The sequence below is a fragment of the Diabrotica undecimpunctata genome, chromosome 7, assembly GCF_040954645.1.
Source record: "Diabrotica undecimpunctata isolate CICGRU chromosome 7, icDiaUnde3, whole genome shotgun sequence".
Taxonomy (NCBI): domain Eukaryota; kingdom Metazoa; phylum Arthropoda; class Insecta; order Coleoptera; family Chrysomelidae; genus Diabrotica; species Diabrotica undecimpunctata.
Window position 1 is genome coordinate 141,476,004 of NC_092809.1, and position 16,157 is coordinate 141,492,160.

The 16,157-nt window shown below is 32.7% G+C and overlaps 2 protein-coding genes across 3 annotated transcripts in view; one reads left to right on the forward strand and one right to left on the reverse strand.

Annotated features, from left to right (window-relative positions):
• Positions 1–970: 970 nt before the first annotated feature.
• On the reverse strand, positions 971–4,781 carry ND-ACP (NADH dehydrogenase (ubiquinone) acyl carrier protein). Of its 2 annotated transcripts, none has more exons than XM_072538379.1 (3): positions 4,506–4,781; positions 3,932–4,048; positions 971–1,240 (listed from the first exon to the last, which is right to left on the reverse strand). In XM_072538379.1, exons 1-3 carry the CDS (start codon positions 4,665–4,667, stop codon positions 1,061–1,063), a joined length of 459 nt encoding a protein of 152 aa, XP_072394480.1. In that variant the 5' UTR covers positions 4,668–4,781; the 3' UTR covers positions 971–1,060. The 2 variants fall into 2 exon arrangements, with proteins under 2 accessions (XP_072394480.1, XP_072394482.1); XM_072538381.1 differs by lacking the exon at positions 3,932–4,048 and adding an exon at positions 4,081–4,188 and having other exon boundaries at positions 4,506–4,780.
• A 257-nt stretch (positions 4,782–5,038) lies between these two features.
• Positions 5,039–16,157, forward strand: part of RfC3 (replication factor C subunit RfC3) — a 36,706-nt gene continuing 25,587 nt past the window's right edge. Inside the window, exons 1-4 of the mRNA XM_072538375.1 lie at positions 5,039–5,192; positions 5,460–5,524; positions 5,848–5,975; positions 7,289–7,451. Of these exons, the coding sequence (XP_072394476.1) occupies positions 5,155–5,192; positions 5,460–5,524; positions 5,848–5,975; positions 7,289–7,451 (394 nt within the window). The 5' untranslated portion in view covers positions 5,039–5,154. The remainder of the gene's footprint in view (positions 5,193–5,459; positions 5,525–5,847; positions 5,976–7,288; positions 7,452–16,157) is intronic.

A 16,157-nucleotide genomic window follows, 5' to 3' on the forward strand; every position in this document is an offset into this window, starting at 1 on the left:
ATTGATTTATTTCGTCTGGAGGAAGATCAGGTTGTACCGAACTGAATATTGTATTGTTTCTTTCAAAATTTACCATTTTCCAGCAGTCTCTAGGTTTATTATTGGAATTAGTAATAAAATCACAATAAGCTGACTTTTTAGCATTTTGTAATTGTCGATTATATTCAAATTTTTGTTGTTTATATACTTTGAACAAATCGGGATCCTTAGTGGCATCTGCAATGTGTTTAATAAGAGAAAGATTAGATCTATAAGACCTTAATTCAATTTTAAACCATTGCACGGATGTTTTTTCAGCAGTTTGTCGTATTTTTCATAGATATTTTCAGAAAAATTGTCATAATGTTGTCGATGCAACTACTGAACTGGGATGGGATTCTAGTATAATCGTTTATAGTTACTTTTAGACCAAACGCTGTTAATAGATTTTGAATATCAAAAGAAGGGCCAGATTCAATGTTAAAATGTATACATATTAAAATCATCAAGTATGATCAGTTTGTCTACTTTACTAAGCAAGGATGTCAAAGTCACCCTTACCTGATCTGTATAGAGATAAAATATTGGTTTTCATTGAAGGTACATAAATTGCACAAAACTTTGCATTATATTCATTTAGATTAAGAGAAGAATACATAAGATTTTCTTTTACATAGTGGAGGATAAAAATGGCCCAATGATCAATTGTAGCATTTGTGTCTTATTATTATTCGTGAAAATACACAATATGGTTCTATATGATGAATTATTAGAGTATACCTCTGGTGGACAAAGTGTGAACGATTTTGACAGTTCCATATGATCAGTTATTATTAGTAAATGAACAACAAAGACTGTAGCTATCTTGTAAATAAAGTCTATAAGACACATTTATGAAAGATCTTTACAGAATTTTTAAACTAGATATTTGGAGAGACAATAAAAGTCTTGTTCACTATACTATTGTGCAGCTTCTACAAAAATAAAAGAAATAATTTAATATTTTATTTAATAAACTTAATTATAACACTATATGACAGGAGTACAGTAATTTACTTTATATTTTTACATATTTCATTACTTATTCATATATATCTTCTTTGTCTCCAACGTACCGCACAATATCTGCAGGTCTCAGTAATTTTTCTGCATCAGCATCTGGGATTTCAAAGCCGAATTCATCTTCCATGGCCATAATGACTTCGACATGGTCTAGAGAATCTAATCCAAGATCATTGATGAAGTGGGAGTTCAAAGTCAGCTAAAATCATATTCTGAATTGGTATTATAGTTTCAGACAAATGTTCACGGTTGAATTTAATAAGATAAATATATTTCTTTATCTAGTCACGCACTGGAAGCCATATAAGATATATTATAGCTAAATAGTGAAATATAATATATATTAAAGATTCCAGATATATTATATTATGTATTTAGTATCTCAAACAGACAATGGTGGCCAGTAATATTAATTTCTTGTTAGATTTGATTGACAGTTCATCTGAGGATGATTATGATGCTGAAGTTGATGCTGCTCTCACATTTCTTGCTTGGAATAGTAACAGAAAAAAAAAACAATTTTGGGTAGCTATTCATATAAAATGCAGAAGAGAAAGTGGAAAGATTTTGCAATATTTGAAGAAAAGTGATGAAAAGTTTGTAAACTATTATAGAATGGAGAGACCATAGATTTCACGTCCTCAATAAGATGCTCCATTTTGCCCTTGAAACAAAACACAACAGTTTTGGTAGACTGCAAAACGAAGAGATATAGCAGGGAATGAAATATGCCTTAATATAAATATAAAATACACTTGAAAAGACATAGTCAAAATATACTATAGTATATCACATATATAAAAAATATATATTATCGTTCTGTGTATGCAGGCTCACTCATTTCTATAGCGAGGGGTATTTCTGTAATATATAAAAAAGTTATACACATTATAACATCCCTGTGTGTGGCCCTTTTGACTTTTTTCTTAATTATTTAATATATTGTCCCAAGCAGTTCACTCTAAATTGGCTATAGCCTGGTCTAATCCACACCTTACAATCCTTATTTCATTGATGAATTTTTGTGTCTTAAAACTGAACTAGGCTGCTATAGGGTAAATGAGTAATAATAATTGTTTCAATTATCAAACAAATTATAGGCCTTAAAACATTTGAAAGCCTGTTGATCTTCCGAACAACGAAATATATACTTCTTAAAATTTATACTAAGAGCTGGACAAATAGAAACCTAAATAAAAAATTTGCTTAGAAATACTAAATAATTCATGATCTTTTACTTATAGGTGACTTGATTGCTTTTATGTCTAAACAAATATGCGAAATATTATCCTGAGTAGCATTGATCAAGCAAGCCATTTTGAATTTAAAGGACAGAAAAACCTTTTCAACATACATAAACTACTAATAATCATTCTACAAGCAAAAGATCACATGGAAGAGACTGTAACCACAATTTAAGTTAACAGGTCTAAATCATATTATGTTTCAACACGCTAAATCATTTTTATTTTAATACGAAATGACGATATCTAAACTTTAACATTGATCCTTTAATGTTGAACGCTTAGAGTCTTAGGTTGATAATAATAAAATCATTAATTTTTTAAATCTTAATCTTTTCTGGAATAATATAATAAAAAATTTAAATATTTAACTAAGAAATGGATTATTTGCCAATTTCCAATTTCTAGAGTACCACCAATAAGACACTCTTCACTTATTTTTAGTTTTTATTGATTATTTAAATGACTGTGATTAGCTATTATAATTTAAAGTTCCTTGGTAACATTATTTCCCAAGAAGATTCCACAAACTGCAACAAAATCTGGAAGACTACTAACAAGATCCAATGAATAACCTCCCTGTAAATATCAATAAATTCTCTACAAATAAAATGGCCAATATATACTTCTTTATGAACTACAATCTATTAATTCAATTAAGAGTGAACTGAACAAGCATATGGAAAACTTTGCTCAAAGTCTACAGAAGACAAATAAGTTTTTCTACATTTACAGTGGAATTAACAACTTGTAGTATAGTACAATAGCTGAGAATAGTAAAGGGAAACAAAGCTTACTTTCCACTCACCCATGTGTTCCGCTCCAAAAACACATACTGGAGATTGAAAATCAGGGTCTACAAAACTATAATCAGACCAATAGTATGCTATGGATGTGAGACATGGGTGAGACCAAAACGAATGAAAAGTCTTAAGGAAGATATTTGGATCTATTAACGAAAACAGAGTATAGAAATTAAGGTACAACCATGAACTCTACAAACTGTTCAAAGAGGCACTGATCTCAGAAATTGTTAAACTTCAGAGACTTCGATGGGCTGGTCATGTAGTGAGAATAGAGACCAGAAGATTGCCATAAAGAGCATTAGATAGTAAAATGCAGGGTGCAAGAGCAAAAATGGAAGGCCACAGAAAAGGTAGGAGGATGAAGTGGCTATAGACATGCAAAATTTGCTAGATGTGAGAAGCTGGAGAAGATCATCACAGGACCAGCGAGGTTGGAAGCATAGTTTGGAGAAGACCAATGCTCGATTTGGACTGTAGAGCCATTGGAGAGAGTACAATAGCTGACAAAATAACTGCATCTCAGTATTCATGATGGAATGTTTAATACATTTAATGATTTTTGTCACTCAAAATAATAGAAAATGTCTAGTATACCAACGAAATCTTTGGCATTAAAGTTTAAAGCTTCAAAATGGTGTTAGAAGTCAGAGTTGTCAGTATACTGAAACTGCTTGGTTAAAGTTACATAAAAAATTAAATATAAAATAAAAATTTATTTTGTTTTCCCAATTATTTTGGTACTATTCCCAGAAAAGATTACAGCTCTTAAAAAATATACATAACTTTTAATAAAACTGACATTAGCAATGCTAGAAACAATATTTATGTGTACTACTGTACCTTTTCTGGATTAATTTTGTCATACAATTTTAATACTAACAAAACTCTTTCACCAATGAGTTGCAAAGTCAGTGGTGGCTTAGAACTGTAACTTCTCTGTTGTGGTGAAACGAGTCTCTGAAATAAAAAATATTGATATAAGTAGGTACCTTTTCTGCAGTAACTTTATCATATGAAGAACACACTTTCAGCACCCTCTGTTTGATTTCGTCTTCAGAAGGTTTAGTTTTTATTACTTCTGGTGAATAGAATCTAGTCTAACAAACAAAAAAATAAAATTGATTTAAATATAGCTAAGAATTTTACATTGTTGAATGTCAATTGTGACAGTATTTTAAACTAATTTACAAACATTTTTGCTTATTTTAGTTTTCGTATGTTCCAACTGGTTTAAACTACTCTCAAATAATCAGCCTTCAAAATTTTTCTTAAAAAATTATAAAAGCGGCCTCAAACAAAAAATGAGGTTATGTTATGTAATATTTTACTCTTACATGTGTAATATTATTTATATTGCAAGTATTTTCTAATGAACTTGATAGATAAATTACAGTAATTAGCAGCTAAAACTTACCTGTACATCGATCAAGGAGCAAGGTTTACTTTGTGAGCTATTTTGTAAAATATCATTGCATCTATTTACTAATGTTACTGCCAAAGGCCTTGTGCTGAAAGATCGTAGAGATGAGGAATTTCTACACACTGCCCTAAAGCTTTTCGCTAATAAACTAGCCATTTCTTAGTGTTTCCAAAACTGCACCAGTTAAATTATTTTTCTGGCAGCTTATCTGCCTTCAGAAAATGAAAAATGAAGATGGATATGGCAAATGGCAAAGCAGATGGATAATGACGTCAGTTGTCTTATGTCATATCTTAAGCCCATTTTGAAATAAATGTCAAAAGTCCAAATCTCAAATTAATTAAATATTTGAGACAATAATAAAAATACGACATAGTATTATCTTTTTGCATGTTTCTGTTCAACTTTTAAAATCAAGTAATACAATATGAGAACAAAAGGAATTTTTGAAAATTATTATAAAAGACAAATCTAAAAAATGGAAATTAAATGCCAGAGACATCTATTGTTAATACATTTAATTTCTATGATTTGTTGTTTGCTTCCCGCTATTTGTGAGTTAACCTCAAAAATAATTTGAAATATTTATCTTAATTGTATTTTTGATTCAGTAGCGTTAATTTTTGTTTTATCTTTATTAAATATGGTACAAAAGGAATCTCAGAAAGTAAATTTACCTTGGTAAGTATTAGTTTAGTGCAAGTTTGAGAGAAACAAATCAATTTGTTATGTTTTTAGCAAACTTCTTATTCCCCTTTATTCTAAAATGTATCTTCCCTTTAACAGGAATAGTGATATTCTAACAGTGATGTGATTCTTAATTTTTTAGTATATCATCTACCTGAATAAAAAGTGTTCTTGATAATTTACCAATATTTTTAGTGGGTTACCCTATAATATAATTTTAGTGTCTATTCAATCAAATGCTAATGTTTTTATTCATTCTAGGGTTGAAAAATATCGTCCAAGTAAACTTGATGATTTAGTTTCTCATGAAGATATTATAAAAACAGGTGAGATTGTATCTTTGTATCTATTTCATAATTTGGAATATGAATGGTGTTAATTTAATTATGCTATTTAAATAGTGCAAGTCTTTAAATTATCTTGTTCCTATTTGGTAGATGGAATAATTTGTTTTTATTATTGAATTATTCTCCCAATCATGAAGTGTTTTGAAAAGCTGAACAATTTTAACTTTTAAAATGTTGGCAAACTAACAAATCTTAAAATGTGAGATTTTAGGTGAAATATGTAGACAATCAATAATTGTGACAAAAATGGATTCAAATGTATTAGGAAAATATTTTACAAATGTAATTTTTTTTTATTTTAGTCAGTAAATTTATTCGAGATGATCAGGTACCCCACTTGCTGTTCTATGGACCTCCTGGTACAGGAAAAACAAGTACAATTTTAGCTTGTGCAAAACAATTATATACACCCGCCCAGTTTTCATCAATGGTAAGTACAAGAATGTGTGAATAATATAATTCTGATATATTTTCTTTTAAAGTTCATTTTCAAACTTTTTTACCTTTTTTTTGATGCTTTAGTATGTATTTCTGGGTTCTTCCTGCTTTGTATTTTGTTCTAACTTTGTATTTTTGTCTCACACTGTATAGTGATCCCAATTGTAGTATTTTATATGCCTGTATATCTTGTTTACCTTATCTTTATACTTTATTGACGTGACAACGTCTTAAATTAGGTTGTGGCTCGGAGTCACTCACGTCTGTTACGATGAGTCACCGAACGAGAGAGAGGCCCGCCGGACCGGCGAATGCCTTGCGTCTCTCTCCCACTCAAACATGATCGGTCCGCTGCGCGCGCAGCACTAGAGAATTAGGCGCGTTGAATCGGTGAAAATCACTCAAATAGAAATTAGTTAAGTTTAAGTTTACATGTACAATGTTTTAGTAAACAAAATATATTTCTATAGTTAAAATTTGTGCAATTCTTATTTTCATTCAATTCCTTGTTCCTATTGTGCAATTTAATAACATTCATATCAATAAATATTCTACTGAGAAAAAGATGTTGTCACGTAAAATCTTCACCCGTAAAACCGACTTTACAGGCAACCGATTTTTATTTTATTTCTTTATTATTATGTACTAAAATTATTCTTAAATATCATACAGAAACGAATTTATAAAAAAAATGTGAAATAGACATAAGTGACTCTAAGTTCGAATTTAGAAAGGCCTTGGGGACAAGTGAGGCACTGTTTGCGACTAAAAGACTCATTCCAAAATGTCTGGATTTCCAGAAAAAAGTATATCTCTGTTTGATCAACTACCAGAAGGCTTTTGATTGACTGAGCATGAAAAGTTGTTGTATGAACTACAGAAAATAAAGCTAGATGGAAAAGATCTCCACATAATTCGAAACCTTTATTGGAACCAAGAAGTAACCTTAAAATATTCCAATCACACTACTAAAACATCTGTATACAAAGAGGTGTCTGACAAGGCTGTGTCATTTCTCCATTGCTCTTTAACTTGTACTCTAAATGCATATTCAAATAAGCCCTAGACAGCACCAAAATTTGTATAAAAATAAACAGTATATATATTAATGCAATGGGATTGACAATAAATCTTCAAAAACTATAGTAATGGTGAGGTATTACAAGAATTAATATTAAACTCAACAGTCTTCCTGGTTGAACTGCGTTGATTATCAGTGTGTTGAGCTTTCAACATTCTCTTTGATGTCTAGTGATCTAAATTGTAATTTAAAAGCCTAAATATATTTCCTTTTTTTTGTTACAGGTCTTAGAGTTGAATGCTTCAGATGACAGAGGAATAGGAATTGTCAGAGGCCAGATTCTAACATTTGCCAGTACAGGCACAATTTTCAAATCTGGCTTTAAGCTTATTATTTTAGATGAAGCTGATGCGATGACAATGGATGCACAAAATGCACTTAGACGTAGTAAGTACATATTATGTTTATATAATAATTAAATGTTAATCAAGCTTTTTGTAAGTTCATCAGTACTTTTACTATACATTCAGATATTTCTCATATAGTTAAAGTTTTATCAATTAGAATTAACTAAGGTGTTATATGTTAACTCAATACAATTATGCTAATACACTAATTCAAAAATTGCAGTTTTCTAAAGTTCTTCATAGATTCTTTTAAAAGGGTTTTTATTAGAGTATTTTTGATAGGCGAGATTTGTTGGAACTTATAGTTGTTTAGTGACTTTTAGTAGGGTTAAATTTTTTCTTTTTTCATAAATTCAGGTCAAAATGTTCCAGCGCCATCTGTGTAGTAAAAGCATAGTCAATAACTCATCATGAACTAGACATGTTTCAAAACTTTGTGGATTAACTATTTTAATTTCATACTGAATTGCAGGACAGGGTCGGATCTGCACATAGTGTAAAGTACAGCTCACATGATTTCAAGTATTTCCAGTAAATACTTATTATGTTTATCTTAGCTTGAAAATTCCTTAGTTAGCGTGACGCATTTATTTTATCTCTCAAGCCGAAAGATGTTATGTAGTAAAAGAATTTTACAACTTTCTGTCATTTTGCTGAAAAAAATACTCTTTGTAGTGATGTTGTTTATTAAATTAAATAAAATTTAATTTAAAATTAAATTTTGTTTATGAATAAACTTTGAAGAACTGAAAAAATTCTTAGAGGGAAAATAAGTAACAAAACAATGTACAATAAAAAAGACTAGGATTTTGATTTGAAATTCAGCAAAATGTGTTTGCATTTATAGATCGTTGTTGTGGTTGTTGTCGCTATTACAGTTCTGTTTCAGACTGTCTTCTACATTTATAATAAGGTCATGCGCTTCGTCCATAATGAATTTTTGGCTGAAATACTCTTCTTCAGTTTTTTCAACATGCCTGCAAGTATTTGCCCATATCTCTGGCATGATTTCATTTGGCCTGATGTTTAGTATCTCTTAAACTTTCTGCTAATTTAAGAGTTGTGTTTCTTGTCCATTTCTTTTTTTAAAATGGCCCATATCTTTTCAGTTGATTTAAGTTCCGGATGACAAGGCAGTAAATGTAAAACTGAGTGGCCGTACTTTGCTAATATTGGTCATTGTTCTGCTCCGACTTTGTTTCAATTTCCTCGAAAAATATATTCTTTTCTGTCAATTATTGAGTGAATTGAAATGAGAACTATGAATTTGAAAATGAGAGCAGTGTTTTCAACCAATCTACTTTTACCACCACAGTGTAAAATAATCAGTCATTATGCTTTAGATACAGGAGATTTTAAGCATATCTTTCATCTATCATCCAACCTTTCTGAACTGTGCTGGAACTATATATGTAAGTCTCATCACTATATATCTACAAAAAATTGTGAAATACTTTAAAATTGCTTATAATGTTAATCAATAAATATCTTACCTTCAGATTTGTATTTTTTGAGTGTTCTTCAAAATCCCGTTCTTTTGCTCTTATCTAAGTTTTTTCCACCAAAATGTTTCTGTTGTTTTCCACTTTTTTCCATCTAAATCCTAACTCCTTAACAAATGTTTTTAAAAGAAGATAGTTTTCCAGGTACAATTCCTTCGTTTCTAACAGATTCATAAACAGTGTTCATGGTAGGTCTTCTTTTGTGGATATTAGCAAACATAAATGGTATTTCTTATAATGTGTTCCTCAAATGGATTAACCAATTACCTGAGGCTGGACTTGCAAATGCTGGGTGAACCAATTTGAAGTTGATGGTTTGTTTTCACCTTCCTTAATTACCCTCTTCACCATACTTTCTAAGACATCAGTTACTTGAGCTACTCGCTCTATTAGAGATAAATAAGTTGTGAAATATCCCAATTTTTTTCCTGTTTCATAAATAAATAAATGTTAAAGAATATTTGCCACCCTTGGCTATGTACCACTTTTTTATTGTTACCTTCCCTGTAAACCCACTTGAGTTTAGATAATAGATAAGATATTAAAGATCAGTTAAGTTAAAGAAAAAAAAAGGCAAATCCATCTTCAACGGTTGTCCATAATAGTTGGGTCCGTGGGTAGCCCCATTGTTCTTAGATCTGACCATATATTGTCTCTCCATCGCATTCGTGGACGTCCTAAGGGCCATCTGCCTGTGGAGGCTTCCTCTCATATTAACTGGGCAAGGCAGTTATTAGGGAGTCTATATACATGACCAGCCCATCTTAGACGTTGGGATTTAATCTCTTGGACTATATCGCTCGCTCTATACATCTGCTTGACCTCAGAATTTGTTTTTATTTGGTATTGGTTGCTATTAATCTCGTGATAAGGCCCAAAGATTCTTCTGAGGATTTTCCTCTCAAAAATATAATGTTATAGTATAATGTATAGTTCAAGTATAATGTTAATGTATAACATATAATATTTTTTTACTAGTCAGATAAATTTTTTTAATGTAGTATACATTGTATAAATTTCTAGACGAATAAATTCTATCTATTTTATCTAAAAAAAAAAAATTACAAAAACTATTAAAAAACGGGATGTGGCATTCCGGGAGTGACCCAGGAGGGAATGCATAGCTTTCTTATCATCTAAGCATGCAGCGATGGTTTTTAATTTAATATAATTTCATTTCTTTGTTTTATTAATTTTATTTATTTTATTTTATTTTATTTTATTGAATTTTCGTTCGATTCGATATTTGATTCAATTCGATTCGATTGTATTTTATTTTATTTTATTTTAATTTATTAATAAACACGCATGAGACTGCATTTACTACTCAATGTAGTGTGTGGTCATGCGAAGTTGTGTTGTCGCGATCTGTCGTTACAATCGCTACAGTGGGTTTTATTTTATTTTTTTCACACCTCTGTGCGATCCACCTCTCCGTCCGGAGCCCGCGAGAAGAAAGCTATGCTTCCAATAAACATAATTTAACGTACATTTTATGACGATTTTATTTAACGTACAATATGAAGTATTAAAAACGGTTGTTAGCGGAAAAATATTAAAAATACCCTCACTATTTTACTCATGCAAAAACTAGTTCGACTCTGTCTTGCTATGAGAATACACAGAAGAGAATTTAATGAGATTTTGTAAGAACAATAACAGTTTACTCTAGTTACTAAGGGAAGTGTACTTTTTTGTGTTTTTATTCACATTTTTGTTGATTCAAAAAATTGTAAATAAGAAGGTTCAGGAAATCAGAGAAAACGTACCATTCAAGGGCGGATCCAAAGCGGGACGATAGAACACTCTTTCCCCATAAACGTAATCAAAAACTATAATAACCCAATCATTGGTAAGCCTAATAACTGTAAGATCAATGAACTTAAATCATAGACACACAAATTAAATTCAATAATACTATGATCAACAGTAAAATCAATTCAATCTAAACTGCAGATCGACAAAACATCAAGACCAGCAATATAAAGGAAACAGCAGATAATTTACTCACTAGTCTTGCTAAAGGTGTGTAAAGGGGGTAGTGAGGCGCAATACATGATGCCGTATCCTGTTGGCATCACTTAGCCTATCCTACTCAATTCCTATCTTCACCTCCAAGGCGGTACACGCCGGTAACCTGAGCAACCCCACTGGAGATTGGGTAACCAACCCCCAGTGGAAGGTGGGGTCAGGGCTGACGAAGAAGGGAGTCTTGGTCCTCCGACGAATAGGGGGTTGGGCGGAAGGTTAACTACCTTCTCCTAGAAAAACCATAAGTTATGAACGTTCAATGAAGAAAAGCCGGACTGATCAAACGACGACGACTGTGCGAGAAAAAGGAACACGATTTGAGGGTTGCGACATGGAATATTCGTACCTTATATAGATTGGGAGCTCTCCAAAATCTCCTAAATGAACTAGACAGATACAAAATAGACATAACTGCCATACAAGAAATGAGGTGGATTGGAAACAATATAATGGAAAAAAGAAGCCATACGATTTTCTACAGCTGCGATCCTAAAGATCACGTCTTGGGCACAGGATTCATAGTAAACAAGAGAGTAAAGCATACTATAAGAGATTTCAGAGCCATTAGTCCAAGACTGTGCATTTTAAGAGTTAAAGGTCGTTTCTTTAACTACAGTCTAATTAATGCGCATGCCCCGACAGAAGAAAAAGAAGAGGAAATTAAAGAAGAATTTTATGACGAATTAGAGTCCGCATATCAGTCATGCCCAAAAAATGATATAAAAATAATCTATGGAGACCTAAACGCCAAAGTTGGAAAAGAACAGCAATTCCAACCCACAATAGGTAGGCACAGTCTCCATGAGCAATCAAATGACAATGGCAATAGGTTAATAAACCTAGCAAGATCACTTAACATGGTGATTGCCAGCACATACTTCGCTCGCAAAGATATACACAAAGGTACCTGGAAATCCCCGGATGGACTTACAGTAAATATGATAGATCATGTTATTGTAGACTCGAGACACCAATCGAATATAATAAACGTCCGCACTAGAAGAGGGGCAAATGCGGATTCTGATCACTACCTGGTCGAAAGTAGGGTAAGGGCTAGAATTTCAAACATCAAAAAGGAAAGAGGCTCTAAACATGAACGATACAAGGTAGAAAGACTCAAAGAAACAAACAAAAATAAAGAGTATAAAGAAAAGATAAACAACAAACTAGAAAACAGAATAACACATGAAAACCTAAATAAAGAGTGGGAAGAATGCAGAGACATCATAAAAGAGGCAGCTAAAGAAGTACTAGGCATAAAAGGTAGAGAAAGAAAAACAAGAACGAATGACTGGTTTGACGAAGAATGTCAGATCATCACAGACAAAAAAAACAGAGCATATTTACTGATGCAACAGGGGCACAGAACCCGACAAGCAGAGGAAGAATATAAACGACTACGCAAAGAAGAAAAGAAAACTCACCGAAGAAAAAAGAGAGAATATATGAACAAAGAACTTCAAGAACTACAAGAACTAAGTAAATCAACAGAGACAAGAAAATTTTATCAGAGACTAAACAAAAGCAGAAAAGACTTCAAACCGAGAACAACGATGTGTAGAGATAAGGAAGGTAATATATTGACAGAACAGCAAGAGATACTAAGTAGATGGACAGAACATTTTACGGAAAAGTTTGAAGGAGATCGGAGAGAGACGACCCCTGACATACCATTAGACCAAGCAGACAACAGAGAAAAGACTCCACCAACAATAGCCGAGATTAGAGCAGCAGTAGAAAAATTAAAGAACAATAAAGCACCGGGATCGGATCAAATAGCATTGGAGTTACTAAAGGAAGGAGGAGACGCACTACAAAAAACAATACATGAATTGATAACAAAGATATGGTCGAATAAACAGCTACCAACGGAGTGGAATAGCGGTATTATTGTACCACTACATAAAAAAGGAAATCAGTTAGAATGTGGAAACTACCGTGGAATCACGCTGCTGAATGCAGCATACAAAATAATGTCCAATGTCATTTATGAAAGACTTAGACCACACGCTGAAAAAATAGTTGGCAAATACCAAAGTGGCTTCTGTAGACAGAAGTCAACAATAGACCAGATATTTGTTCTGCGACAGATCCTCGAAAAAACAAGTGAATATAACATCGACACCCATCATCTCTGCATAGACTTTGAAAGCGCATATGACAATATAAACCGAGAATTCTTAATAAAAGCAATGAAAGAATTTAATATACCAACACAACTAATAGAACTGATAAAAGAATCTCTAAAAGTAGAAAGTAGAATCCGGATACAAAATGAATTAACGGAAACAATAGATGTGAAAAAGGGACTACGCCAGGGAGACGCTCTATCATGCATCTTGTTCAACATCGTGCTCGAGAAAATACTGAGGGACACAACAGTCAATACACGAGGAACAATCATTAATAAAAGCGTGCAAATACTAGCATTTGCAGATGATGTTGACATAATCGCAAGATCAAGAAGAGAAATGATAGAGGCATACAACCAAATAGAACGAGCTGCACAAAATAGTGGTCTTAAAATCAATCAGACCAAAACAAAATATATGCAGGTAAGAAAAAACGCAGAAATAAGGCAGCCACAAAATATAACAATAGGAGAATACAACATAGAGGATGTAAAAAACTTTATATACTTGGGATCCCTAGTCACGTCTGATAATAACGTTACGGAGAAAGTGAAGAGGCGAATATTTATTGCAAATAAATGTTACCATGGCTTAATTAGACACCTAAGATCAGATAACGTCGCAAGAAAGACAAAATGCCAAATATATAAAACCCTAATAAGACCGGTACTCACATATGGCTCAGAAACCTGGACACTTACTAAAAGAGAGGAAACGTTGTTAGCCACCTTCGAAAGAAAAATCTTGCGACACATATATAAGGGCACAAAAGAAAACGGAATATGGCGAAGACGATACAACTCTGAACTATACAAAATATACCAGGATCCGGATATTATAACATTCATCAAAATAGGACGGCTGCGTTGGATAGGACATGTAGAAAGAATGGAAGAAGGCGAAATACCAAACAAAATATTCAAACAGATGCCAGTAGGAAAAAGAACAAGAGGAAGACCGAAACTGAGATACTTAGAACAAATAGAAAATGATATAACAACCTTAAAAATAAAAAACTGGAGAAAAAAAGCACGAAACAGATCGGAATGGAGAAGAATCCTAGAACAGGCCAAGACCCAAAAAGGGTTGTCGAGCCAGTGATGATGATGGAGTCTTGCTAAAAGAAAATAAATACTGATCCGAATGCATATACAATCATCAACACTGCGTATATTCTGTAGTTGATAGATTACGCCACGAGGAAATAAAGATAAATTGATCTGCTCTTTAGTGCATTCCTTATTTATTTATATAATTAGCGTGTTTTTCTGTCCGACAACGCTGGAAAGTAGCAACTTTCGTTCGCGTAGTAGGATCAAATTTGCAACTTCCCGGTCGGATGAATTATTGATTAAATATTTTATATTAAATAATAAATATTCATTAAAAATTCAAGATCTTTTCAAGTCAATATATAATAGGAAATATAGGAATACAGAGGAATAATCTGAAAATTGGTTTGGATCATACAGACGATCATACATATGACATAGGCATAGGAATGGTGATGCGATGAAAATAAAACCATTCATTTTTCTAAATATATCCCGCAGAGTTTTCTATAAAGAGTGAGTGTTCTATGTGAAGAGTTTTTGCTTAAATTAAATGTCTTAAAAACAAAGTAAATCAATATGGAGCATAAAATTTTTATCAAAACGGAGCACATATTTATTTACAGCACTGTTCTTCTTCTTCTTCTTCTTCACTGGCTTTACAACTCGGAGTGAGTCTTCGCCGTATCACTTTATTGCCCTCCATCCTCTACGATCTTGCGCTTCTATTTCCCATTGTTGTACCCCAATTCTGGATAAATCGGCTTCAACATCATCCTTCCATCTTTTTCTCGGTCGGCCTACTGATCTTCTATCATCTGGTCTTTCAAAAACACTGTCTTTAACACTCCGTCATCCTCTGATCGTACCACGTGACCTGCCCATCTTATTCGGTTTGCCTTGATATGTCTAACTATGTTTTCAGTTCCATACAGAGTCACCAATTCAGCATTGCGGCGTCTTCTCCAATCCCCTGTGAATTCATCTCTTTGAGGGTCAAATATTATTCTGAGAACCTTTCTTTCAAATACTAGATGCTTATTGATTTCCCGCTGGTTGAGAGTCCATGTTTCACTGCCATATGTAATAATTGGGCGAATAATCGACTTGTACAGTGTTAATTTAGATTTTCTTTTTAGAAGCTTCGATCTTAATAATGTTGAAAGGGAGTATAATGCTCTATTTCCCGCAGCTACCCTTGCTGAGACCTCTTTTTCTATGTGGTTGTCCGCTATGATGGACAGGACTGTTCACTACCACTAAAAATCAAATTGTTAAAATGTTACATAGCTCTGGTTTTACTGTATGACATGGAAGTATAAACCATGACACAACTTCTGAAAAAAGCTATCTACTTTTAAAATGTTGTTATATTGACGAATTCTCTGAATATTCTAGACAGATTACATTGACTAATGAGGAAATGTTGCCAAACATTTCAGCGAAGAAGAGAAAACTGGAATACCTCGATCATCTGATGAGACAAACCAAATATTGCCTCCAGCAACGTATCGTTCAAAGAAAGGTGGGTTCAGGGAGAAGAAGAAATTCATAAGATGCAAAACCTACGCAAATGATTTGGCTTGACAGGGAGCAATAGCATAAGAACACACGACAATTGACGATGGATGGGACAATAGAATAGAAGAAGAAAATATCCTTTGTATAAGCGAAGCTACGTTTTACAAACGCCATAATTTTAACTGGCGATAATCCACATTTTTTTATTTAAAGACATTTTTAACATGAACCTAGACCACCGTCTCATTTTGCTATTACTTAAATAAAATATTTACAAAATGCCGGTGAGTCAGTTTCCTGACCATTTGATAGCCCAGATTTAAATCCAACTGATGTTCGTGGTATTCCAGAACGATAGATACTCCCGAATTATAGAGAATAATTCAGAAAACTGCTGATAATATCAGAACTGACCTGGCAAATTGTGATTTTGTAAAAAATAATTGTTTAATACATTAAAACCTTGCAGTAAAGTGGGTAGTTGTCATATAGAACAAGTTCTCCAAGA

Bases quoted from the DNA above. Each gene is read 5' to 3' on its own strand.
- ND-ACP (XM_072538379.1), bottom strand. From the start codon at position 4,667: ATGGCTAGTTTATTAGCGAAAAGCTTTAGGGCAGTGTGTAGAAATTCC. The intron at 4,049-4,505 runs GTAAGTTTTAGC...TTTTTATTTCAG, and splicing joins GCTCCTTGATCGATGTACAG to AGACTCGTTTCACCACAACA. The intron at 1,241-3,931 runs GTACAGTAGTAC...ATATGATTTTAG, and splicing joins ACAAAATTAATCCAGAAAAG to CTGACTTTGAACTCCCACTT.